Consider the following 25,829-nt stretch of genomic DNA (forward strand, 5'->3'; position numbering starts at 1 on the left):
TCGTTGTCACTGCTGTCAAACGTCACTGTTGCCATACCTTCTCGTCTTGTTCTTTGTTGGATCCTTGACTTGTTTTAAATCACTCTATAGTTCCGCCTCCCATCCAATTCGTTCGCTGCGACTGGTATACTAGCTTGGTACTGTGTCTGGGCCAAGGATATAGATTCCAGTCGCGCTTGCATCTAACTTTTTCTTCTTTCCATTCCGTTGGCCACTGGTGTCTTGTCTCAATTTGCTCAGACAATCCTGTCGACGCCTGACCGTTCGGAGTTGCTGCTGGTTTGGTCGCCTTCGATTGCATCAAATTTAGTCGCAGCACACCATCCCATCTTACGGTCTCGTGCCTCCGTCGGTAACCGCCTCCTCTCCGGCTGCTGTCACTTGCCTCCCCACGCTATATAGCCTGCACCCACTTCGGGGCTTCATCAGTACGACTATACACTAGGGTTTTTTTTCTCGATTCCAGATCACTGTCGCAATGGGTGAAATCGAGCCTGAGTCTGGCTACAAGGTGCCTCTTGCCGGCGGCAAGCCTGTCGAAGATGGTCTTCGCAGAACTGATGGTGTCTCTGGATTATGTATGATGATCTCCTGCCCAGGCAGTTCTCCCAAGGCATGTGCTGGTTCTGACTGATGGCTCACAGACGAGGGAAATGTCTTCGAGGCCACTCCTGATGACCGCCGTCAGATCGGTGTGGTCAGTGCCTCCTTCCTGATTTTCAACCGCGTCATCGGCACTGGTATCTTTGCCACCCCCAGTACCATTCTCTCCCTGGCCGGCAGTGTCGGTCTGTCCCTCATCATGTGGGTCGTCGGCACCTTGATTGCCATGGCCGGTACGGCCGTCTATCTCGAATGGGGTACCGCGATTCCCAAGTGAGTTACCTCCCTCCAAGGCCAGGTTGTCTTGACATGCTGACAGAGCGAAGGAACGGCGGAGAGAAAAACTATCTTGAATATGTCTTCACCAAGCCGAAGTTTCTGGTTACGGCCATGTACGCGGCTTACGCCGTCCTGTTGGGTTGGGCTGCGAGTAACAGTATCGTCTTCGGCGAGTACATCCTCAATGCTGCCGACGTTGAGGTCGGGCGATGGAATCAGCGTGGTATTGGCTTGGCGTGCATCACGGTCGCCTTCTTGATACACTCCTTTGCAGTCAAATGGGGCCTCATGCTGCAGAACGCGCTGGGTGTCGTCAAGCTGGTCATCATCGTCTTTGTGGTTGTTACCGGCTGGGTGGCTCTTGCTGGCCACGTCAAGATCGACAACCCTCCCCACAACTTCACGAACGCTTTCGAGGGTACCACCGACACCGGGTACGGCATCGTCATGGCCTTATACAATGTTATCTGGTCTTTTATCGGTTATTCCAACGCCAACTATGTGAGCTACTAGGATCTCTCTCTTTGTGGGCTGGCTGCTAACCTTTCCAGGCCTTGAGCGAGACGAAAAACCCCACCCGGACCCTGAAGATCGCAGCCCCGATTGCTATCTGCTCCGTCGGAATCCTGTACATGCTGTGCAACATCGCATACTTCGCTGCGGTGCCCAAGGAACAGTTCTTGTCCTCTGGTCAGACTGTTGCTGCCGCTTTCTTCGGGAACATGTTCGGTGCACGGGCCGAGAAAGTCATGTCCGTCTTTGTGGCCTTGTCGGCTTTCGGCAATGTCTTGTCGGTGATCTTTTCTCAGGGACGAAGTAAGTCACTTGTTTGTTTTCGGATTAGTGAAGAAACGGTACTAAGACTATTTGCAGTTGTCCAGGCTCTGGGTCGCGAGGGAGTTCTGCCCTTGTCGAAATTCTGGGCCAGCAACCGGCCGTTCAACTCGCCGGCTACTGGTCTCTTCGAGCACTGGGTTGTCTCCATCATCATCATGTTGGCGCCTCCTCCCGGAGACGCTTATAACTTCTTGGTCAAGTGAGTCTCTGCAAAATTGTTCTGGATTTGAGCTTCGATACTAACCTGGCCACTCTTCAGCCTGATCACGTATCCCTTGTCGATTGTCAACGTGTTCGTGTCTGCTGGTCTGATTTACATCTATCTGACCAAGTCGAAGAAGTTCCCTGACTGGGCCCCTGGCATCCGCGCCACCCTGCCGGTCACTGTCTTCTTCTTTCTGTCGAACGTCTACTTGGTGATTGCCCCGTATATTCCTCCCAGCGCGGGACAGAGTGTGTACAAGAGCCTGCCGTACTACCTGCACTGCGTGGTGGCGTTGGGTATCTTCTCGCTCGGTGCCATTTACTACGTGGTGTGGGCGATCTTGATGCCCCGCTTTGGAGGGTACATCCTGGTCAAGGAGTCTGTGATTGACGCCGATGGCTGGTCCAGAAGCGTGTTCACCAAGATGCCCATCAACCAGGCTGCACAGCCGTCCGAGCAGCGGCAATAGGCGCGCACGTGGCTGCCTGGATCCGAAAGTTTGGTTCTGAACGGCAACCGGACTCCGACTGTCGGGACACTCTTCCTTTGTTGCCTAATGCTTTTATGAGGAACGATTCAACATCATAGCCGCTTATGGCATAATCATAATATTTACATTACCATCGCATACATGCGGAGTTTGATTTTCAATGGACGGGAATTTTTTTCCAATCTTTATTCATGGGAAGGATGCTGCGAACATGGTTCGGGCACTTTTGGGGTTTCATTCGACATTCAGTTCTTGTATTATTAAAACCATTTGAGAGATACCATTGCTATGGTGGCGTTGCGCTACCCTAATCCAAGTGAGACAAAAAGCTTTTATTTCTGATATGGGTTCAGATTGTGATTCGAGGATTGAAGGCTTAGCATTCGATGACATGAAAGAAATGGCTAAGCCAAAGTGATTAATGTCCCAGACCTCTATGGAAGCCCATTCACGGGAAGGGCACGACTAACGCGTGACCCAAATCATGGACCCCTCAAACTGGCTGGAGCACCGTCTAGCAAGCACCGCTGGCCCCGGAGGGACGGCGGAACCGCCATATACCATACGAGAATTTGAGGCATACGGCGGTAGTTGGCTTGCGTAAAATGAATGAGGAGAGAGAAAGAGGCGCGAGGAAGAGGTGGTGGGGAATAAATAGGAGAATTGAGCGGACTCATGTGATGCGGAGAAGCCCTGACAAGCTCCAGCCCTGAAGACTGACCGGTTGAGGACTAGTTCATCCCGTGACCCGTGACGGAGCAGTAATATGACGGTAATAATACCAGAGCTCAGACGCGGACTCACCGCCTGCTTATCTGGACGAGAAATTCTTCCTCCCTTCGTCTCAAGTGCCTTCAAGTGACGGTTGAAAGAGATTCGAAGGGATTGTTCTCCATGAGCCAAAGCTGAATGACAATTGCGCTTGTTTGAGTTCGTTCCATTCAGCTGTCACTGTCCTCATTCGCTCCTTGCCTGGCTCTGCCTCGGTTGAGCTTCTCCAATCCCCATTCTAGCTATCTTATCACTACCTCCCATTCGCATTTGCAATCATAATAATTCCACTACCAAAAGAAAAGATGCGTCGCTTTACCTCAGCCCGACGGTTACCGCTCCTTCGCCGGAGCTCCGCCAGCATCAGACCTTCCTCTGCGCTCTGCCCCTCCCCCACCTCCTCCTCCTCCTCTCTCTCCACTCATTCACACTCTATATCTTCTCTCCCATCCCTCTCTTCTACTTCTGCTTCTGCTTCTGCCTCTTTCTCATCGTCTTCATCTTCTCTCCCCCCTCTCTCTGCCTCCACTTCTTCCCCTCCCGTCCTCCGTCGTTCCCCTCTTCGCTCCACTACTCTTCCCAAGCCCCAAAAGCGGTATTGCTCTTGTCGCAGGATGTGCGGTACACGTCGTGGAGAAGTGTCGGGCTCGACCAACATCACCCACGGTCGTGAGGTCCTGCCCACCAACGTCAAGCCCCTTCACTATGACTTGACTCTCGAGCCCAAATTTGAGGCTTTTACCTATGACGGAACCGTCGTCATCGAGTATGTGCTCCTTCACCATCCTGACTGCTCCTGTAAGCTAGCTGAAGCTTCAACTAACACTATCCTGTAGCCTCGAGGTCACCGAAGATACCAATTCCATCTCCCTCAACTCCAACGAGATCAAGATCCACAATGCCGTTGTTTCTGCCCAGGGCTCTGTCGTGGCCTCCCAGCCCGAGGTTTCCATCAACCAAGACACCCAGGTGGCCACCGTCAAGTTCTCCGAGACGATCCCTGCTGGCTCCTCGGCTCAGCTGAAGCTGACCTTCACCGGCGAGCTCAACGATAACATGGCCGGTTTCTACCGCTCCTCATACAAGACCTCCGAGGGTGAAACCAAGTACATTGCTACAACTCAGATGGAACCTACCGATGCTCGTCGGGCCTTCCCCTGCTTTGACGAGCCCGCTCTCAAGGCCAAGTTCACCATTACTCTGGTTGCTGACAAGAGCATGGCCTGCTTGAGCAACATGGACGTTGCTTCCGAGACCGAGGTTGACGGCGGTAAGAAGGCGGTCAAGTTCAACACCTCTCCCCTTATGTCCACATACCTCGTGGCTTTCATTGTCGGTCACCTGAACTACATCGAGACCAATGCCTTCCGCATCCCTATCCGCGTCTATGCCACCCCCGATCAGGACATTGAGCACGGTCGCTTCTCGCTTGACCTGGCTGCTCGCACCCTGGCCTTCTATGAGAAGGCCTTCGACAGCGAATTCCCCCTGCCTAAGATGGACATGGTGGCTGTTCCTGACTTTAGTGCTGGTGCTATGGAGAACTGGGGTCTGATCACCTACCGTATTGTCGATGTTCTATTGGATGAGAAGACGAGCGGTGCTGCCCGCAAGGAGCGCATCGCGGAGACCGTTCAGCACGAGCTGGCTCACCAGTGGTTCGGAAACTTGGTCACCATGGACTTTTGGGATGGTCTCTGGCTCAACGAGGGCTTTGCCACTTGGATGTCCTGGTATTCCTGCAACGCCTTCTATCCCGAGTGGAAGGTCTGGCAGACTTACGTCATTGACAACCTGCAGAGCGCCCTTTCCTTGGACTCGCTCCGTAGCAGTCACCCCATTGAGGTGCCTGTGAAGCGTGCCGACGAGATCAACCAGATCTTCGATGCCATCTCTTACTCCAAGGGCTCGTCCGTTCTGCGCATGATTTCCAAGTACATGGGTGAGGACGTGTTCCTGCAGGGTGTCCGTAACTACATCAAGAAGCACGCTTATGGCAACACCCAGACGGGTGACCTGTGGGCCGCTCTCGCCGATGCTAGTGGCAAGCCCGTTGAGCAGGTCATGGATATCTGGACCAAGAACGTGGGATTCCCCGTTGTCACTGTCTCTGAGGATGAAAAGACCTCATCCATCAAGGTTAAGCAAAACCGCTTCCTGCGTACGGGCGATGTCCGCCCCGAGGAGGATACCACCCTCTACCCAGTCATCCTGGGTCTGCGGACCAAGCAGGGTCTCGATGAAGACACCATGCTGAGCGAGCGGGAGGGCGAATTCAAGGTTCCTGATTTGGACTTCTTCAAGCTCAACGCCGATCACTCTGCCATCTATCGCACCTCCTACACTCCCGAGCGTCTCACCAAGCTGGGTCAGGCTGCTAAGAACGGCCTCCTCACCGTTGAAGACCGTGCTGGTATGATCGCCGACGCGGGTGCTCTCGCGGCGTCTGGCTTCCAGAGCACTTCCGGACTTTTGTCTCTTCTGAAGGGATTTGACAGCGAGTCGGAATTCGTTGTGTGGAACGAAATCCTGACCCGTATCGGTGCTCTCCGGGCCGCTTGGTTGTTTGAGGATGCTCCCAGCAAGGATGCCCTGAAGGCTTTCCAGCGGTCTTTGGTCAGCGAGAAGGCCCATGAGCTTGGATGGGACTTCTCCGACAAGGATGGACACATCCTGCAGCAGTTCAAGGCTTTGATGTTCGGCAGTGCCGGCTCGGCTGAGGATCCGGTCGTCGTCAAGGCGGCCCACGATATGTTCGAGCGGTTCGCGGCCGGTGATGCCAATGCCATCCACCCCAACATCCGCGGCAGTGTGTTCAGCATCGTGCTGAAGAAGGGCGGTGAGAAGGAGTACAACATTGTCTTGGACCGGTTCCGCAACGCCCCGACGTCGGATGAGAAGACCACCGCCCTCCGCTGCTTGGGTGCCGCCGAGGATCCCGCTCTGATCAAGCGGACCCTGGAGCTGGCCAGTGGCGACGAGGTCAAGAACCAGGACATCTACATGCCCCTGAGCGGCCTGCGCAGCCACACCAATGGTATCGAGGCCCGCTGGACCTGGTTGACCAACAACTGGGATGCCATCTTCAAGCGCCTGCCCCCATCTCTGGGCATGCTGGGCACTGTCATCCAGCTCAGCACCGCCAGCTTCTGCACGGAGGCCCAGCTGAAGGAGGTCGAGGCCTTCTTCAAGAGCAAGGACACCAAGGTAAAGAACTCCTCTCTCCGGCTTGGCTATTCACAAACACTAACATTGGTGATTAGGGATTCGACCGTGCCGTCGAGCAGAGTCTGGATGCCATCCGTGCCAAGGTCAACTGGGTCAACCGTGACCGCGCCGACGTTGGATCCTGGTTGAAGACCAACGGCTATTCCCAGGGCGGCAAGCTATAAGCGGCCACTTGGTTTCGCATTCGTGTTGACGATCGCTGAGGATGGGACACACACACACACACACACACCCTCCCCCCCCGAGGCCGCGCTCGGCCTACATATTTTCGTACGCCTTCACATTTTGTAGAATATTTTCTTTGGGGCAAATAGTACATTGATTCGGTCTCCCCCGGGGGCCACGAAAGATACCAAATATGACAGCACTCTTCTCTGAACTATATAGACCGTGCCATGATATCTCTCTTTTTCCAAAATCTAAAGCAGCACATGAAACACACAGTGTCCAGTTTCGACGATTCTTAGGTGGGTGACTGCCGGCGCAGCCAGGCAAACCAGTCACGTGATACGCAGCGGCTACCACCGGCATAAACAGTTAGCCTTTGGCTGTGCATGCAATCTGAAGGAATTCTAAATGCTTTACGCTAATCGAGCCCCATCTCCGTTTGTTTGCGAAAAAAAAAAGACATATATTCAAAATACTGGAGACTTCCAAGTATGTGCAACCGTGAGCAGAATCGCGAAAGAAATACAGTGGCAGCGAGCGTGATCAAACTGGGAACACCTCAAGCATGAGCCAGACTATAGACACTATAGACACATATAGAGACTGTGGATTATAACAAAGAAGAGATGGGTATACAGATTGTGTACTTGCGTACGGAACGTAAATGAGGGAATGGGTGTTGCGTGGTCAATCCTTACCAGACGAAATCCCAGAGGCGATCCAGCCAGTCTGGAACCTCAAATCCAAGCACAGTATGCTTGGGCCGCCGGTACCACGGCCACAGCCATGACCACGACGAGGACTGGGGACGCGAGGTCGTCCAGCGGAGCGCCTGCTGGAGTCTGCCGCCCGGGCCCCGCTTCTTGATGGCCTGGACGATGCGGTTAAAGACACGATCGCGCTGCTGGAGTTGGCGGGAGCGTTTCGCGGTTTTCCAGTCCAGCTGCTCGGTTGTGTCCAGACACCAGACCACGATATCGCCCTGACGACGCCAGTCGTCGTGCCAGTCGGTATTGTGAGTGCGCCAGCATTCGCCGTATGAGGAACCGCGGAGCAGTTTCTTGAGCGTGGGTTCCATCTGGGCGAAGAAGATGAGGTAGTCCGGCCAGTGATGCTTAGGGGTAGCCTCGGGCCGTAAAGATGATCGAGACCGTTCCGAAAGGGATTGGTAGCTTGGTCGTCGGGGAAAGTAGCTCAATCCACCGGCCATATTGGCACGCAAGAACCCGGAGGGATCGTCGTAGAACTGATCAGCTTCGTCACGATACTCCGCCTTTTGGGTAGCATTCATTCCAATGGGAGGCTCGCAGGATAGCGCCCAGGCCTCGATGGTGGGATAGACCATGTGGGAACGCCACGGGGTGCTGTGACATGGCATGAGGAAGCCGGCAGTAATGCCGGGCTCATTGATGTTACTCAGGTGGTTGGAACCATGGACTCGCCGTTGATCTCTCAGGTATGAAAACACAGCATTCGGCCCAGACGCATGATAGACTGTGGTGTAGAGCCCAATGACAACGTTACACAACACAAGAAACACCAGAAGAAGTCGGCGAGGAATGTGCCTGCCAACCGACTGGGTCACGGCAGGGCCAAAAAAGTCCACCAACACCGGAGAGGTCAAAACATGCAGCGCGGGAAGCAATGGATAGATGAACCGTACTTCTTTGTGAGAGATCAATGAGAGCACAAGCGGCATGGAAAGGCACACATAAGTCAGCTGAACTTGCAGTTGAGCCTGCGTTTCAACTTGCAGGTCATTGCTAGCGGCTGCATGCGAGCGTGTCCAAACACGGTACAAGCCCACAAAGGTGAACGGGAGCGCAGTTGTCAGCAATAGAGGGTAGCCTTGGGAGAGGTAGTAATGCCAATCGTTGCGCCCGTAGAAAACAGCTAGGGACTGGGCAATGTTGAAGTACAGGAAGCGGAGAGGAGGGAAGGTCCAGATTCCGTAAAACAGTCGATCTGCCACGATTGATACAGCTAGGACAGCGGCGCTTGGAATGGAGTCAATACAAAAACCATGATGCAGGATGAAGGCGACTTACCCCCAAATTGCAGCTTCGCGAGCTAAAAGTTTTCTTCGCGCCGAGGTGCTGCGATGCAATACGACGCTTGCTAGGACCAGCCAAACCAAGATGTTAGTGGGCCGTAAAATACAGGCAAGGGCTGCAAGCGGGAGACACCGTCTCAGCCTATTCTCCATGTTCTCATATTAGCCATTCGGATAGCAGTTATGACGTCTGTAGGACAGTATAACATACCTTCCGAGAACCACCTCATCATGCTGATGCCGTTGGCCCTCTCTCATCAAATCCCAGGGCGTGGTGATTACCCGGCCAGTCGGTTTGGGTTGTACGGGAGGTTTCGGGGCCACCGACCATTCCCACGGCCACAGATATAGAGCGATAACGGTGAGCGTTGTCTCCAGGCAATTGGACAAGGTTCTGGTAGAACAAAACCATTGCCAAGGGCTAAGGGCGGTCAGCGCCAGCTGGGTTCCCAATTAGTCTTTCTGCGGTGGACATGTCAAGTTACAATCTGATACGTACCGCAGCTGAGGCCTCTGGACTGGCTAGACCATAGGCACAACGAGCCAGCTTCCAGGTATAGTAGTCTCCGAGGGCTGCGATAACGGCCTGCGCCGTCTTCGGAGCAGCAATGAGAAGATCCGCCTGCCATGCAGGGGAGAGGTGCAAAGCACGAGCGAGCCCGCTGGCAGCGGAATAAACAGCGGTAAAGAAGAGAGGGTGAAGAGAGGATCTCAACTGGTGCCGCCACTCCTGTAAGATGACACCATGCGGTGAAGCAATTAGTCACCGAAACCGGGCGGATTGGAGTGAGAGCGATCAGAAGGCAGAAGACCAAATGGTGTGGGAGGGTAGCGATGCCGTAAAGGTGCAGACGGGTTCCGCCAATAGCGGAAGACAAAGAAAGGGAAGCTCACCCAGGTGATCCAAGCCCCGTGGTTTTCGCCAAAGGCCGCCTGCCAGGCCGGTTCCAAAGACTGAAAGTATTCATCGGGTTGGAAGAAGGTGCGGGTAGTCAAGGCATTCAATAGACGAAAAGCAAGCAAGTAGAGGAAAACGCGTAGGGAATCGGGTGGAGAAGGTAGGATAGGGAAGCGAGGCGGGGAGGGAGTGGGCGTTCGCGGCCTCAGTTGGCGAGGCAAGTATAAAGGCCCGTCGGGGTCATCCGAGGGAAAGCCAGAGGCCAGAGAAGCAGCCGCCGAGGACACGGAGGGGGAGCAAGGAAGGGAAGGAGGTGAGGAGGCTCTTGATCGGCCTGACATATTAGGAGTGGTGGAACCCAGTTCAGGAACCAGATGATATGATCCCCAGATCCTGCGAATTAAAGTTGTGAAGTATGATGATGATGATGATGATGATGATGCAGTTGTGGTGGTGGTGGTGGTGGTGGTGGTAGTGGAAGAGTGTGATGTAATTAGCCGACTCTAAACGGAGGGCTGCAGGAGAAACTGCACTGTTGTGTACTGGAAACTGTACAGTAAGTTTGTTGATAAGGAATTTAGGTCTCCGACCCGATAAGAAAGGAGCCTGGAGAGGGAGGCGAAGATCCGCAGCGTGGCGTGCGTGGGTCTGAACAGAGAGTGAAGTTGTAATGAAATGAGCGTCACTGGGTTTGTGGAAGAAGGCAAACTGGCAAAGCAAAACAAACTGTGGACAAAAGTGGACCTCGCGGTGGATCGACCATCTCCTTATCCGGGGCTTAGTCAGAAGTAAACTGGTCAACCGCCTACTAAATTGCAACCGTCCCGGGTACACCTGCACTTAGGGATCATCCGCGTAGACTTGCACTTAGGAGTCTAGTTCATCTCCGCAAATTTCCCATCTGCACCCATTTTGTCTCTTGGTTATCCTCGTTTCCCTCATTTCTCGCTGTTTCCTCCTCGGCCGGTGAACAATTCCTATTCTCTTCCTCGTCGTTTGTCGTTGGCCTCGCTACATTTGCCTGTTTCTGCCCGCCCGCGCATTTCTTATATCTTCCCTCCCCTCTCGCCCACCTTTCCTTCTCCTCTGCTCTCTTTCCATATACACCTCCTCTTATTCCTCATCCTCCCCCTTTTCAGACTCACTGACCAACCTTTCCTCCCACTCAATCTTGTCTTGGTTGCCCCCGCATAATATCCCACATCACTTGTCTTCACCATGGCCACCAAAGCCACCAAAGCCACCACCAAGCCTGCCAACGGCTCCAACGGTGTCGATGGCGCTTACTCCTACCACGCTGCCACCACTCAGGACGCCATCAGTGCTGAGAAGGAGTATGCCGCTCACAACTACCACCCCCTCCCCATCGTCTTCGCTCGTGCTCAGGGCACCACTGTCTGGGACCCCGAGGGTCGGGAGTACCTGGATTTCCTGTCTGCATACTCCGCCGTCAACCAGGGTCACTGCCACCCCAAGCTGGTAGCGGCTCTGGTGGAACAGGCCTCTCGGCTGACCCTCAGCTCTCGTGCCTTTTATAATGATGTCTTCCCTCGCTTCGCTGAATTTGTTACCAAATACTTCGGGTTCGATATGGTCCTGCCCATGAACACAGGTGCGGAAGCCGTCGAGACTGGTATCAAGATCGCTCGGAAGTGGGGTTATAAGGTGAAGGGGATTCCGGAGAATCAGGCGCTCGTCCTGAGTGCGGAGAACAACTTCCACGGACGCACGGTAAGTGGGCTCGCGAATCTTATTCTAGCAATTAGTCAAGCTAACATGATCATGGATGTCAGTTCGCCGCTATCTCGTTGTCGTCTGACCCCGAGTCGCGCGAAAACTATGGCCCCTATCTCCCCGGTATCGGATGCACCATTCCCGGAACGGACAAGCCTATCGCCTACAACGACAAGGCGGCTCTGCGGGAGGCCTTCGAGAAGGCGGGTCCCAACTTGGCCGCTTTCCTGGTGGAGCCCATTCAGGGCGAGGCGGGTATCGTGGTTCCTGACGAAGATTACCTGCAGGAGGCGAGAGCCCTGTGCGACAAGCACAATGTCCTCTTGATTTGCGATGAGATCCAGACTGGCATTGCCCGTACTGGTAAGCTGCTCTGCCACGAGTGGAGTGGAATCAAGCCCGACATGGTCCTGTTGGGCAAGGCCATCTCTGGTGGCATGTACCCCGTGTCTGCCGTTCTGGGGCGCAAGGATGTCATGCTCACAATTGAACCCGGCACGCACGGATCCACCTATGGCGGTAACCCTCTGGCCTGTGCGGTTGCCATCCGCGCTCTGGAGGTTGTCCAGGAAGAACAGATGGTTGAGCGCGCGGAGAGGCTTGGTCACCTCTTCCGCGACGGCCTGCTGGCCATCCAGAACCCTATCATCCAGACAGTGCGGGGCAAGGGTCTGCTGAATGCCATCGTTATTGACGAGTCGAGAACCAATGGTCGTACCGCGTGGGATCTTTGTATGTTGATGAAGTCCAAGGGTCTTCTGGTAAGTTTCAATCATCTGTCAAACTCGTCGTGGGTCATAACGTGGATGTGCTGACACCGTGTTTGTTAGGCCAAACCAACCCACCAGAACATCATCCGTCTTGCGCCCCCCTTGGTCATCACTGAAGATGAGATTCAAAAGGCTCTGGACATCATCAAGGAGTCAGTGGCAGAGCTGCCCACCCTCACTGGCGAGGTTGAGGACGAGATTATCCCTCCACCGGAGAAGAAGGTGAAGGTGACCCTTGAGAACTAGAAGCCGGACGCAAGGAGGATGCGATCAGTCAACCTCTTAATGAGAAGCCATGAGCTGTTCTTTCCTGAGTCGCGACGAGGCCGTTTTATGGTCGACACCCGAGCCCTGACCTATGAGCCTAATGGTACTCTCGCTCACCCCAGAGCCAGTGCCATTTTCTTGCTCGCTTTGAGCGACCTGAACTGTAAGGCTTTTCCGTCACAAGTCTAAGAGAAAACAGAATCTCTTTCTGAATGCAAGATCCGAGACTTGGTAATGGGATTGGCAGGCCAGGCAAGTTTTGTGGCGAATGACGACTTGTAATGATATTTTATGACCTTAGAAGCATTGTTCAGCAACAAATTGAGAGCAGCACATTTCCCTTTGATTTTTAGTGAGTAGTTGGGCAGTGCCGGCTCATGGTTACCTACCCCTAATATTATATTTGTGCGGCTGTTGGGTTGGCTGTTGTTGTCCCGTGCCCTTTTGCTGCCACCCCCTCTTTCTTCCCCTCTTCAACGAATAGCTCCCATTAATCCCTCACCCTGCTAGTATTGATTGCTACCTAGCACAGATCTTCTAGTTAGTGTGGTGCAATTGCAATTTTCTCTTTCTAGGGGAAAAAAAAAGCAAGACTGGTTTCCTCCCCCATCTTATTGATTCGAATCTCTTCTGGTGCATGACTCTCGGACCTCACATCTGGTATGCCACCCTCGGCACGCAACCAAGGTGATCCCACACATCGGTGGTTACACTGAGTGCTAGCTCTAATTGACATGGAACCTACATTGCGATCTTCCGTACAGGTCGATTCATCGGCGATGGTGATAGTGAACCTATTTGATGTCCAGCCCAATACTGAATGTTAATCTGCAAGGGAGCAGGGATAGCCCATTACGGGGCGTCGGATTTTCCCTGGCGTCGGCAACATTCCTTCGAATGTGATCGTCGGATATATACAATGCAAGGACCAAGCCTACGGTCTCCGTATAAGGACCTGAACTCGCTATCGCATTCAGTACAATGGCAGAGCGCTTCTCAACTTGTCATTGCTCGTGCCCTTGAGGACGGAACACCACATGCCATAAATGCAAAATAAACCAGTCAGTCCAGCCCCCGACCTTCAATCCTTTCCGTCTCCCATAAAGTCCGCATAACGTGCAGGCCGTAGGGAATATCTACCGCTTGTCCTTATGCGGGATCTGTTGGCCTGGATTGCAACTAACATCAGCACTAGAACTAACCCCATAGTTATATCGGCCGACGTAAAAAAAAAAGCTCTGATATAGACGTCTCTCCCTGGACGATATCAACAAAAGCTAACAAACGTGGCCAATCAATGATTGCCGGATGTTTTATCTTCGAATCGACACCCCCTCTTTTTCTGGCATAACCGGTTTTCTCCTTCCCATTGTTTCCGACAGTCGCCACGGTCGCATATGATCTAAATGCACGCAATGCCTATTTGAAAGACTCGAGGCCTCCCGCTTTGTTGATTTCCGTCAACCCTCATTGTCGCGAGCGCTCCAATTTTACCTGCTGGGTTCGGTGAACGCTTATCTGAACTGCAGTTTCGGATGCAGGCGCCGCTCCAGAAATACGATCTCATAACTCTTATAGCTTGACGCAAGCAGGACCATGATGAGTCGAAATGAGGAATCGAAGCATGGGCCGATATTGATCAATGAAGAGGGAAAAAGCCAAGTAACGGAGCTCGCAACATCCTCTCGTTCAACGCAACTGGATAGTGAGAATGAGAAACATAATCAACTCGAAAGAGTACCGGCCAAGACTGCGCGACGAAGTTTGAACCCATTGCGACTTCAGAAAGTCCCTCCTATACCAGAAGCAAGAGCAGTCAGTAAGGAGTATGGGGCTAGCATTATCAGTCGCGTGACGTTCCAATGGATAGCACCATTGATCAAGGTTAGTTTGGGTTCACCCCGGTTACACCCCCACACCATGCTCATGTTGTGCAACAGACCGGATACCTGCGGCAGATAGAGCTTCAAGATATATGGTCAGTCAATCCAGACAGGAAAGTGGACCTTTTAACGGCCAGATTCGACATTGCCCTGCAAAAGCGAATGGAAAAGGGCTCAAAAAAGGCGCTGGTATGGGCACTCTTCGACACATTTAGGCTTGAGTTTATTATTGGTGGCATATGTCAGGTTGTGAGTATGATACTCGCTGTCGTGACACCATATCTTGTCAGAAACCTGACTAGCTACGCAATGGACGCATATGCCGCCCATCACGGCAATCACCCCATGCCCAACCTTGGCCGTGGACTAGGATTCGCATTTGGAATCCCCGCAATGCAAGCAGTGCAGACCCTGTGTTTGAGCCAGGCTTTCTACCGCGGTATGATCTGCGGTGGTCAAATCAGAGCGGTGCTTGTGTCTGCAATCTACACCAAGGCGATGAAATTATCAGGGCGCGCGAAGGCTGGAAGCGAGGTGCTACCGGCCAGTGGAAAACAGGGTCCCAAGCGGCAGAGCATGCGAGGAGGCCCTGGCAATGGCGAGGGAAATGGTTGGGGCAGCGGGCGCATAATCACGTTGATGGGTGTGGATGTGGACCGTATCGATCGAGCTTGTGGCTTGATTCATATGCTCTGGACTACACCCGTTGTCTTGGGAGTAGCTTTGATCTTCATGGTCATCAACATCGGCTACAGTGCACTTCCAGGCTATGGGCTGGCAGTATTCGGGGCAGTTTTGCTGGCCTACTGTGTCAAGTCCCTTATCACGCTCCGAAGAGCAGTGAACAAGATCACCGACAAACGAGTGTCCCTGACACAGGAAATTCTTTCGAGTGTCAAATTCGTGAAGTTCTTTGGTTGGGAAAGCAGCTTTCTAGAACGACTCGAGAACTTGCGCAAACGCGAAATCAGTTCTATCCGACGGCTGCTGGTAATTCGACATGCCATCACAGTCAGTATGCTTTCGCTCCCTGCATTGTCTTCGATGCTGTCCTTCATCACGTATGCGTTGACAAACCACGCCCTATCACCTGATCGCATTTTTTCCTCGCTGGCTCTGTTCAATGCTCTCCGAATGCCACTCGCTATTCTGAATCTCGCAATGACGCAAGCGACTGATGCCTGGACTGCCCTTCACCGTTTACAAGAGTTTTTGTCCGCCGAAGAACGTGAAGAAAGCATAACCTGGGACTATGCGATGACCAACGCTGTTGAGGTCGAACATGCTTCATTCACCTGGGAGCGGGTGCGCGACTCTGCGGAAAGCCTAGCAAACCCCCGCCCCAGTCAAGCTGCAATCGCTTCTGGAAAAACGGAGCCAGCTTCATCCAATACACACTCGGAGCGGGAATCCGACGCCAAGACTCCCTTTCAGTTACTGGGAATGGACTTTGAGATTGGCCGCGGTGAGTTGGTCGCAGTCATCGGATCAGTGGGCAGCGGGAAAACTTCACTACTGGCAGCCTTAGCGGGCGATATGAGACAAACAGCAGGGAGTGTTCGGATAGGCGCTACTCGGGGCTATTGCCCACAGTATGCCTGGGTACAAAACACTACGGTTTGCGACAATATACTATTTGGAAGGGATTATGACGAGGATCGATACAACGAGGTGATTGATGCATGCGCACTTCGTTCGGATCTGGCGATGTTTCCGGACGGAGATCAGACTGAAATTGGCGAACGTGGCATCACTATCTCCGGTGGTCAAAAGCAGCGATTGAACATCGCTCGAGCGATCTATTCAGACTCAGAGCTTGTGCTCATGGATGATCCTTTGTCAGCGGTCGATGCTCATGTAGGACGCCACATCATGGACAACGCCATCTGCGGCCTTCTCAAGGACCGATCGCGGGTGCTCGCCACCCATCAATTGCATGTGCTTGGACGTTGCGATCGAATCATCGTCATGGAGGATGGCAAGATCCACGCGATCGGCACTTTTGATGACTTGACGCGCTCGAGTGACATCTTCAAGCGGCTAATGTCCATAACGTCTCAGCAAGACGCCTTGGATCAGGAACCATCGAGCACCAGCGCTACTACCGATGAAAAGCCCGAAACCGCGCGAAGAGTGCCAGGTGGTGCCTTGATGCAGAAAGAGGACATGGCAAGTGGCTCGGTTGGGTGGGATGTCTTGAAAACTTACGTTAAAGCATCGGGGTCATATCTCAATGTACCTGTTTCACTATGCTTGATCTGTGTTGTCAATGGCGCGCTGGTCATGTCCGGACTTTGGTTGTCTTTCTGGACGTCTAATAAATATTCTGGATTGACCACGGGCGAGTACGTTGGGATCTACATCGCGGTTTGTTGCAGCCAATTCGTCGCAATGTATGCGTTTGCGGCGCATGTGACGATTGTGGGTGCCAATGCGAGCAAGAAAATGCTTCAACGAGCAATGTATCGGATCTTACGAGCCCCTATGTCTTTCTTCGACACTACGCCAATGGGCCGTATCACCAACCGTTTCTCAAAGGATGTGCAAGTGATGGACAGCGATCTACCTGATTCGATTAGGTTGTTCGTCTTGACGTTGTCACAGATTACCTCCACAATCGGGATGGTGATTGCGTTTTACTACTATGTGAGTCCTCCTGGAGTCGCCATCTGTGCTGTTCTGACTATGTGGTCTGTAGTTTGCGATAGCGTTGGGACCGTTGATCCTCTTGTTTCTTTTCGCAGCTAGCTACTACCGTGCATCGGCTCGCAACCTCAAGCGGCATGAGGCAGTCCTCCGTTCCAAAGTATTCGCTCGATTCGGCGAGGCGATTGCAGGCTCTGCGTGCATTCAAGCATACAAAGCGGAAGAGCATTTCAAGAGATCTATTCACAATGCCATTGATGACATGAATGGCGCTTACTTCTTGACCTTTGCCAACCAACGATGGCTTGGGGTCCGACTTGATATGGTTGGCACCTTGTTGATTCTGGTGACGAGTCTTCTTGTTGTGACTTCACGCTTGGATGTCTCGCCCAGCATCGCAGGCTTGGTCTTGTCATATGTGGTTTCCATAACCCAGACCTTGGGGTTCACGGTGCGACAATTCGCTGATGTGGATAACAACATGAATGCGGCCGAGCGTGTAAATCACTACGGCACGCAGCTAGAAGAGGAGGCTCCTCTTCACCTGACGGACGTCGGGAAGGAGTGGCCTTCTGCCGGTCGCATCACATTCGAAGACGTGCAGATGCGCTACCGAGCCGGGCTTCCTCTGGTGCTCAGGGGCGTCTCTATGGATATCCGTGGCGGAGAACGCGTTGGGATCGTGGGTCGCACGGGGGCGGGCAAGTCCAGCATCATGTCCGCTCTGTTCCGACTGACCGAACTGTCGGGGGGTAAGATCCACATCGATGGGGTTGACATCGCGACCGTCGGGCTTTACGATCTCCGCACGCGACTGTCGATCATCCCGCAGGATCCGACGTTATTCAAGGGCACCATCCGCTCCAACCTGGACCCATTCAATGAACACACTGACCTCGAACTCTGGTCTGCGCTCCGCAAAGCACACTTGGTCGACCAGGAAGGCGCGGAGAAAAGCCTCGATGAAGGAACCGCCACACCCGCACTCACCGACACGAGTACCCCCGTGCAGAAACGCCTCCACCTCGATACCGTGGTGGAAGAGGACGGGCTAAACTTCTCGCTCGGACAAAGACAGCTAATGGCGCTGGCGCGAGCACTCGTGCGCGACTCGCGGGTGATCGTCTGCGATGAGGCGACCTCGTCGGTGGACTTCGAGACGGATCAGAAGGTGCAGGAGACGATGGCGCACGGATTCGAGGGCAAGACCTTGCTGTGCATCGCGCATCGCCTGCGGACGATCTTGCAATACGACCGGATCTGCGTGATGGGCCAGGGACAGATCGCGGAGATGGACACGCCGCTGCGGCTGTGGGAGGCCGGGGGCGTCTTTCGCAATTTGTGTGACCAGAGTGGGATCACGCGGGAAGACTTCTAAAGCTGAGAATATGTGAGAGGATAGAATTAATATTCGCATTATATATAATATCTAGTTTGATGAGCGGTAATCGGTTCGACCAAGGGTCACATAGACGGGTCAGCTTTTCTTGCTGTAGGAGCCTTGCATCGACTGTACGATACTTTAAAACCTGTCTTGTTCTCTGCTCAGAATAAGCAAAGATAGGTATAGAATGGAGACTAGTTGAGGTGACCCGTGGGAGTTGATGTGTTCAAGGCAGAGATATGGCATTGGCGCGGTACTGTACAGATATTGATCAGCAGTCACTGTGGCTCATTACCCCACAATCTGATTCTCAGTAAACACCTACAACAACCGAATATATCTCAATTAGTGTCGAACACTCGGAGTATGTTTATAATGCCATCCTGTAGACATCCAGCACCGTTTCGATATTCATGAAGATTGATTAATTCTCTCGAGGCTATTGAGTAATAACTACATATCACGGTCAACCCCCCAGAAGGATTTACAGTCATGTCCTCGAGCTTATCCCCACATACGATGAAGCTCCAATCAATTCCAACCTTTGATCATCACTGTCCCACAACCTGAACCCCAATTAACCCCGCAGACAAATGAGAGACCACTGAATTGGAGCTAGTAAAACGACATCAGGAAAAAATCCAGCAGCTACTTTAGAACACATCTATGACTTAAAATTATTCATAATGTACTTCGTCCAGCTAGCACCAACAGGAACAGGCGCCTAGCAAGAGGTATCGAGCTGTCGTGGCTGTCTGTACCTAGAATCCCGATTTCCGTAACCTGCCGGTTTGAGCTATCTCGCTCCCGCATGGTAGGAATAATGGTCCAACTGCGATTTTTGGATGAAAAGAGGGGGGGGGGGGGTTGTTCTTGATGTTAGGGGGGATGACTATCCTACTAGATAAGGGCGTAAGCCTGGACACTTTATATACTATACATAGTACGTCGAAGAACGAGCCTTGCACATACGTGTGGGTGGCAAATTGGTTGGGGACAGGTACTGTACGTATACTATCTGATTGTTAATGGATTAGTGAGATTAGTTCAATCCTGATTTAGGCTGACACTATAAGTTCTATAGATTATGGTCAGCAACCTCATACAACTGTTTATTACCTGTACATATTTAAGTTGAAGATGGGTTTGATATCTATATATACTTCCTTTTAGTAAGGGTACTGGATGTATAAATGTTTGATAATTTCTGAAGTATAAGCTGTTCACTACAAGGAAACGAGAAAAACTACTTCCAACCGTTGAGGACTAGTGGGTTACCAGTATTCACACCCTAATGCGACTGCAACTCTCTTTCCACTTTGTATGGCGTATGCTGAGATGAAAGCAGGTGATGAGGTTTACTTAAACAGGTAACTATGGTAGTTGGATTGCGGCCTGTTGGTTTGGGTACTTAGTGGGAGTAGTACATTGGGTATAATTTGTGGAAAACCGGGAAGATGCAAGTCAACCCCTCAGAAGAGATGGGAAGGGAAGCTCGGATGGAGGGGGCATGTTTCTTGTCTTATTGTGTTGTAGTGAGGGAAACAATTGGTCTTATTCGACGGTATCAAGAAAGAGATAAAGAGTAGGAGAGAGAAGGTAAGAGAAAGGGAGAGATTCTGAGTGGCAAGCCCCGGGGTCAACACGAGCAGAGAGGCATGGCCCCTCGGAATAGACGGAAGTACAAAATAGTACAGTACATAGGAAGGGCAGGCTAGCTCTGGGCCGACTAGGTAAGTGAGATGTGCCAGGGTGTTTGAATTGGATTCCAGCCATACTGGTAGGCAGAAAGCAACAGTGGGCGGGAAATGCATGCCATAGGCTGCTGCATATGCGTGGGTGTCTACTTCGCCTATCCTTCACAAGTCAATCTTACTCAGAGATTCCAGCCTGCATCATGGCAGTTATTCTTCTCGGAATCTCCTCCACTGGGTCCATGTACTGTACCTTCAGCGGCCCTGCAAGAAACACTGGGTCTTCATTCTTGGCCAGATACATGATGTGGCCAATCCGTCTACTTCCAGAACAATGTCTGGAAGATCAGGGTTTAGCATTGGACGGATATGCGGGTTGCCTGGGCGTCTCATAGACTACGGTCGTCCTCGCTATCAATACCTATTGGATGATTACACCAAGCAAACTCAGCCAAGGGCATGAACAGCCCAACCCAGCCGCCGTCTGCCGGCCACTCGACCCCGAGGTACCTGCCCGTGCACCGTATCTGACCCGCTTGTCATGTACTACACCGGTGGACCGGGTCGGAGACCCTCCTCACTGGACGGGATCAGCTATTCTCTCTCCTTCCTCTCCCTCCGTCAAGGCCACAACCTAACCTATGAACGACGGATCCCCACCACCACCCAAGACCCGAGGGTGCTCGATGATTGGAGAGACGCGAACGTAAGCGTGAAGAAGGAGGGGGGAAGGGGGAAATTCGTCTTGCCACTCAGCCCAACCCGGGAGAAAACCCTAGACACATCCATCCGGTGCGTGCGATGAAGGGGGACCTGGAGTGATATCTGGCTGCCTAATGAAGTGGATCCGGGAACAGGCGCTGGCCATCCCAACTGGAGGAAGGAGCTGCTGCAGATGGTTCGGATGCACTGAGCTTTAAATATAAGCTTATTTGAACGTTTCTTGATGCTGGAGGTTGTATGTGAAAAATGGTCAGCCCCTCCATGGCTGGTGTTGAGCTGCTCGCACCGGATAGGACGGATGTATAGTGCTGTTTTGGACTCGGGCAATAGATCCAGAGACCGATCGGTCACGTGCAGACCAGAAAACATAATTTTTCTTATCTCTTTTCCCACCTTGTCACAGGAAATGCAAAAAACACGAATCATCAACAACTGAAAAAAAAAAATCAATGGAGAGATTCCACGAGCGCAGGAAGAAACTCCACCAGGAAATTTGGACCAGAGGTATAGTAAGACAACGGGCCACTCAGGAAGCAGCAATCGGCGGCCTGCAGGCCGACCAAAGTGGAGACCAACTCATCGTGTGATAAACTGATGGGTAGCATTATTAATGCGCACCGTGATGGATGTGGGTTCATGCCGAAATTGATGGTAACGGCTTCAAGTTCAATCCCAATCAGATACCAGGGCAGTCGCCAGGATCGGACCACCACCACCACCACCACCCCCTCTTACTGGTGCCGTCCCGTGCCCTGCAGGCGCAAGGATCTGTGTGCAACACGGCCAGCCACGTCACGGTCGCTACCATGCTGATCAACGGAGACAGCCCCGTAGTATGAACAAACCGTCGATGCGCAGACGGTCAATCTGACCATCAGCCGTCAATCCATGCTGGACGAGGAAGCTACAACGAGGCCCCGGGCGCTCAGAGGTACGCGAGTGAGAACAGCCGACCGTCCGCATCCGCAGAAGAAAGCACTAAGCATGGTGGATGACATGGGTGGTGATCGTCCACAGTACCGTATGTGTCGCGAGAGGGCGGCTGAAGACGATCAACAGCAGTATCTTTTTTTTTTCTCGCAGCGTCGCTTGCCTAGCATAATCTCCGTCCGAGACTCCGAAGAGATCCGAGCAATGGCTGAGAGATGGGGCTGGAACGAGAATGATCCCTAAAGCCGAAATCATAGATCAACAACAAAACTAGACAAAAGAAGAAGAAAGAGAGAGGGGAAAAAAAAGGCTCATTCTGTCAAGCAAACCCCAAAATGGAGATGAGCCGGGAAACCGAAGGTATATCGTGAACTCTGGGATTGTTGTAATGGCGAGTCAGCTCCGTAGATGACGGGTGGAAGCGGAAATACGGGAAACGAGCACGCGAGTGGGGGCGGCGGATTGTTCGGCTTACAAGTCCGAAGGAGAGACGCGGTGAATTGCCTGATCGAGAGACGCGAGAGCCGTCAGAGCCGCGCCAGGGGATGAAGGGATGAATCATGAATGGGATGGATCATGAATCCCCTCTCCTACACAGTAAGTGTGAAAAATTTCAGCTCACCACCTCCAATCTCGGAGCCAATGGTTCCCTACAGGGCAACCTAGTCGCTACTCCGAGTCCGAAGAGGGTCCCGTTCCATATTTCCTCCCGTACTATTGAAACCAATTCCATGTGTGCAGCAACTGTGAGCTGCTAATGCTGTGTTCTGCAGTCACACAGCGGTGGTATAAGAGCGGATGTTGTGAGAGATAGATCGCTTGTGCAACATCCGATTCCGAAGAAAGAAGTATTGGAGGTATAGTCAACTACATAATAGTAGATCAAGCATCGACCGCCAAGACTGAATTGAATTGGCACGACGCTTGGTCAGCTCATGCTGAAGGAAGGACCACTACACGGCTTGGCGCTGCAGGAGCTCCGAATGGATGCTCTGGGTCCGGGCCCCGAGTGCCGTAGCTGGCCGGCCATTGCTGACCACATTCAGAGTAGACCACAGCACACAAAAGTTTATGAATCTATTAGGTCAGTCAAGGTTTCATGAGTGGTATCTAGGTACTTAGCCCAGTAGCCAGCTAATCAGTCGACGATAACATGCTGGTGGGAGTTGATAGTTAGTTTGATATTGAAGTTTTTAACTGTGTGACTAAGCCCTCGTCATCAATTGTCCATGACCACGACAGCAGCGGACAAGTACTCCGTCCACCTCAAGTATCGACCAACTTCTTCGGGGAGGAGAATTCGAGACGATCAAGAGGGGAAAGAGGAGGTCTGTGAGGTGACAAGAAGGCCCTAGACAATGGCGCTAACAACTGAGTAATAATTAATTAACTAGACCCTTTGACTCATACCAAGGACCGGGGTGGGAGCTTGACTTTAGTGGCCCGATTCCATAAGCAAGTACCGACTAGTCTCTTGAAGGGTGTAGTTTTACCCTAACTAATGCAAACCTCCGACATCATACATGTACTTATATCCGTACTATAGCCAGCCCTAAAGTACCCTGGCGGTTGGAGGGGCTGACAGCTAGTACCTGGCCTGTAAATGTCGTAAGTAGATCGCTTGAGACTAAGATAGTCGGTCAGCGACCAACAAGAGATGCAAGTCTTTTGTCCTGTGTTCTGAGTGGTGGTCAAGCCATAGTTCGTAAAAAAAAATCATCATTGAATCCAGAGCGCTGTCCATTTCCGGTTCGCCGTCTTGCCGTCTCCTCCCGTGCTGCTTCTTTGGTCTCTTTCGACCCTTTCGACCCTTTCGACCCTCACCCTCAGCTTCCGAGACTTCCGACCCTGGTTGCCAGATCTGGTGACAAGACCACTGCAATCCACATGGACCATCGCCAACTAGCATCCATGGCAAGTCGCCTGGCTAATCTGGCAAATCCATCCGTCTTATTAGGATTGCCCCCCCTTCGGTGCCGGCGCCGGCCAGTGCCGTTGTTCGAAAGAAGATACCCGTCACAGGGCGCCTTTTTGGAAAATTTTCAATTACATGCTGTTGCAATGCTTATAAATTAAGCCTAGCCCCGCTCTCTTTCCATTTGCAAGAAGCGCTGCATAATTGGCATGGTATCGTTTGGACAGTAGCTCTAACCGCCGTCTCTTACCGTTCCATTTGAACCCCTCTTAATCCCCCCTTCTCTTCTCCTTTTCCCCCGAAATCTTTGTTGTCCCTGGTCCTTTTTTACCAGAGACTCAATTATAAAGTGAGCGTGCGCGCAGGTGATCTTGGCCGCTGCGAACTGTTGGACCCCCAGTCGTGACTTCATCGTTGAGTATATATAATGGAAACGCAAACCGTCTTGGCATCGCGCGAATCCGGACGGAGCTCGGAGAGCAGCTCCTCCTTGGATGCCGTCGCCAACGAAAAACAGAAGCTGGCGGCGCACGACAGCCTGCCTGACCTCGAGAATTCGGCGTCCCCCAAGAGATGGAAGACGTTTTGGAAGTCCTTCCGATACCTTCACAATTTGACGCCCAAGCAAGTCGATGACTTTATGGCTTCCTACGTCATCTACAACCTCGACTGGTCGGATGAGAAGCAGATGGTCGAGACGCTGGGACCGAACTATCAGGAGAAGGTTGGCGATTGTCTCAAGGCGTACTATGGCGTCCTCAACCATCTCTGTGCGTTGGGCGATGTGGAGAAGATGTATATTCCGCCGTATATGAGCAAGAAGGCGACCGTGCTGGAGAACCAGCTGTTGTATGAAGAGTCAATTGCGCAGGATATCGGCTTGTCGCCGGGCGCTAAAGTGCTGGATTTGGGCTGCGGGCGCGGGCGGGTGGCCGCCCACATGACGCAATACTCGGGCGCGCAAGTCACCGGCCTCAACATCGACCCCAACCAGATTGCTCAGGCACGCTCCTACAACGAGGAGCTTGGCTTCGCCTCCAATTCCTTTGTCGTCCAGGATTTCAACAGCTTGCCCCTTCCCTTTGAAGATGCCAGCTTCGATGCTTTTTACCAGATCCAGGCCCTGAGTTTGTGCAAAGACCTCCCCACCCTTTTCCGCGAGATCTACCGCGTTCTCAAGCCCGGCGCCAAATTCTCCTGCCTCGACTGGGTCAGCCTGCCTGACTATGACCCCTCCAACCCTGAACATGCCGAACTTATGAGTCGCGTGAAGCCTCTCATTGGCGCCGTTGGTACTCCCACGCCGGAGAGCCTCGAGAAAGCCCTCACAGACGCCGGCTTCAAAGTCCTGCGCTCTGACAATGCCAGTGTCGGAGGCTTGCAAGCCCCGCTCATCGACAAGGTCGATTTCTACTTCCGTTCAATGCGCCAGCTTATCCTGGGCCTCGTCAAGGCCCACATGCTCCCCAAACATTTCAAGACCCTGATCAATCGCCTGTGCCTCGATGGCGAGGCGTTTGTGAAGATGGACAAAATGCGATTAGTATCGACGAGCTACCGAATCATCGCACAGAAGCCTCGTCAATAGGCTAGCCACGAGTAAGACAGGAGGGTCCGGATAAGAGATATTGATTTAGCGTTGGTATGGATCGGCTTGGTGAAGCAGTGATGCCAGCCTTGGGCCCATTGGCGTCTAAGACAAGCTTTGGTGCCACATTGCAGCTCATAAAGACCGATCGGATCGTCCACCTGGAGGGAATCGATTCTGAGAGGAGAGCAGACTGCTCTACGGACCGGCGCAGCCGCGACTTGCCGACTGGAGCTCACATTGGTTGCATGCGACAGCCGAAAGTCGCCATCGTTATGTTCCGGCCGTCATCGCGACCTGCACAAGAGCACTGCTCATATTTCTCCGCCAGTCATATATCATATCCGGCTCTACTCTGTTGTCGTTGCCTCTTTTGATGAACAAAAAAAAAGTAAGTTCAGTGGCAAGCGTCCCATCACCCCGCTATGCGCACCCGCCTCGAACAGCCGAGTCCCGCAAATCGGCGTCACAAACTTTCGGCTAGATATGCTGACTTGTCTTCCAGTGTCCCTATCCACTGGGCCGCATTCTAGGTTATATACTGTTTTCGATTCTCGGCAATTGCCCGCTCTATACCCACAAATCCAACTGTTCCCTCGAATAGCCACCTTACCAATCCCATGCCGTCCACCGGCTTCGAAGTGAATTCAGCATCACCGTGACCGCTGTGCTATCACATAGATACCGCAATCCATTCGCTGCCTTTCGCACATCTCCCATCCTCGGACATTGTCATACGTTTATTTATACTTCCTAGCCGGTG

General features: G+C 52.5%; 8 protein-coding genes across 8 annotated transcripts; 5 read left to right on the forward strand and 3 right to left on the reverse strand.

The window, feature by feature from the left end:
• Nucleotides 1-306: 306 nt before the first annotated feature.
• Nucleotides 307-2,521, forward strand: BO86DRAFT_159826 (high affinity methionine permease). Its single transcript, XM_025666403.1, has 6 exons — nucleotides 307-578; nucleotides 645-876; nucleotides 930-1,383; nucleotides 1,434-1,698; nucleotides 1,756-1,918; nucleotides 1,979-2,521. The coding sequence occupies exons 1-6, from the start codon at nucleotides 479-481 to the stop codon at nucleotides 2,391-2,393; spliced, it is 1,629 nt and encodes a 542-aa protein (XP_025531422.1). The 5' UTR covers nucleotides 307-478; the 3' UTR covers nucleotides 2,394-2,521.
• A 1,278-nt stretch (nucleotides 2,522-3,799) lies between these two features.
• Nucleotides 3,800-6,577, forward strand: BO86DRAFT_304413 (M1 family metallopeptidase; the record flags this gene model as incomplete). The annotated part of the gene is made up of 3 exons (XM_025667618.1): nucleotides 3,800-3,951; nucleotides 4,022-6,392; nucleotides 6,449-6,577. The coding sequence occupies 3 exons, from the start codon at nucleotides 3,800-3,802 to the stop codon at nucleotides 6,575-6,577; spliced, it is 2,652 nt and encodes an 883-aa protein (XP_025531423.1).
• Nucleotides 6,578-6,606: 29 nt separating this feature from the next.
• On the reverse strand, nucleotides 6,607-7,109 carry BO86DRAFT_159903 (uncharacterized protein). Its single transcript, XM_025666405.1, has one exon. The coding sequence runs from the start codon at nucleotides 6,942-6,944 to the stop codon at nucleotides 6,672-6,674; it is 273 nt and encodes a 90-aa protein (XP_025531424.1). The 5' UTR covers nucleotides 6,945-7,109; the 3' UTR covers nucleotides 6,607-6,671.
• gpi10 (putative glycosylphosphatidylinositol-alpha 1,2 mannosyltransferase) lies at nucleotides 7,110-10,311 on the reverse strand. Its single transcript, XM_025666404.1, has 5 exons — nucleotides 9,529-10,311; nucleotides 9,134-9,364; nucleotides 8,846-9,075; nucleotides 8,630-8,776; nucleotides 7,110-8,578 (listed from the first exon to the last, which is right to left on the reverse strand). Exons 1-5 carry the CDS (start codon nucleotides 9,871-9,873, stop codon nucleotides 7,276-7,278), a joined length of 2,256 nt encoding a protein of 751 aa, XP_025531425.1. The 5' UTR covers nucleotides 9,874-10,311; the 3' UTR covers nucleotides 7,110-7,275.
• A 439-nt stretch (nucleotides 10,312-10,750) lies between these two features.
• car2 (ornithine-oxo-acid transaminase) lies at nucleotides 10,751-12,282 on the forward strand (the record flags this gene model as incomplete). Its single annotated transcript, XM_025667596.1, has 3 exons — nucleotides 10,751-11,263; nucleotides 11,326-12,027; nucleotides 12,097-12,282. The coding sequence occupies 3 exons, from the start codon at nucleotides 10,751-10,753 to the stop codon at nucleotides 12,280-12,282; spliced, it is 1,401 nt and encodes a 466-aa protein (XP_025531426.1).
• Nucleotides 12,283-13,902: 1,620 nt separating this feature from the next.
• On the forward strand, nucleotides 13,903-18,210 carry BO86DRAFT_304491 (ATP-binding cassette transporter YOR1; the record flags this gene model as incomplete). Its single annotated transcript, XM_025667622.1, has 3 exons — nucleotides 13,903-14,187; nucleotides 14,244-16,832; nucleotides 16,885-18,210. The coding sequence occupies 3 exons, from the start codon at nucleotides 13,903-13,905 to the stop codon at nucleotides 18,208-18,210; spliced, it is 4,200 nt and encodes a 1,399-aa protein (XP_025531427.1).
• Nucleotides 18,211-20,382: 2,172 nt separating this feature from the next.
• BO86DRAFT_160011 (uncharacterized protein) lies at nucleotides 20,383-21,290 on the reverse strand. Its single transcript, XM_025666406.1, has one exon. It carries the CDS (start codon nucleotides 21,057-21,059, stop codon nucleotides 20,550-20,552), a length of 510 nt encoding a protein of 169 aa, XP_025531428.1. The 5' UTR covers nucleotides 21,060-21,290; the 3' UTR covers nucleotides 20,383-20,549.
• Nucleotides 21,291-23,905: 2,615 nt separating this feature from the next.
• BO86DRAFT_304037 (class I SAM-dependent methyltransferase) lies at nucleotides 23,906-25,066 on the forward strand (the record flags this gene model as incomplete). Its single annotated transcript, XM_025667600.1, has 1 exon — nucleotides 23,906-25,066. The coding sequence occupies one exon, from the start codon at nucleotides 23,906-23,908 to the stop codon at nucleotides 25,064-25,066; it is 1,161 nt and encodes a 386-aa protein (XP_025531429.1).
• Between the last annotated feature and the right edge of the window lie 763 nt (nucleotides 25,067-25,829).

Source organism: Aspergillus japonicus, assembly GCF_003184785.1.
Source record: "Aspergillus japonicus CBS 114.51 unplaced genomic scaffold BO86scaffold_5, whole genome shotgun sequence".
Taxonomy (NCBI): domain Eukaryota; kingdom Fungi; phylum Ascomycota; class Eurotiomycetes; order Eurotiales; family Aspergillaceae; genus Aspergillus; species Aspergillus japonicus.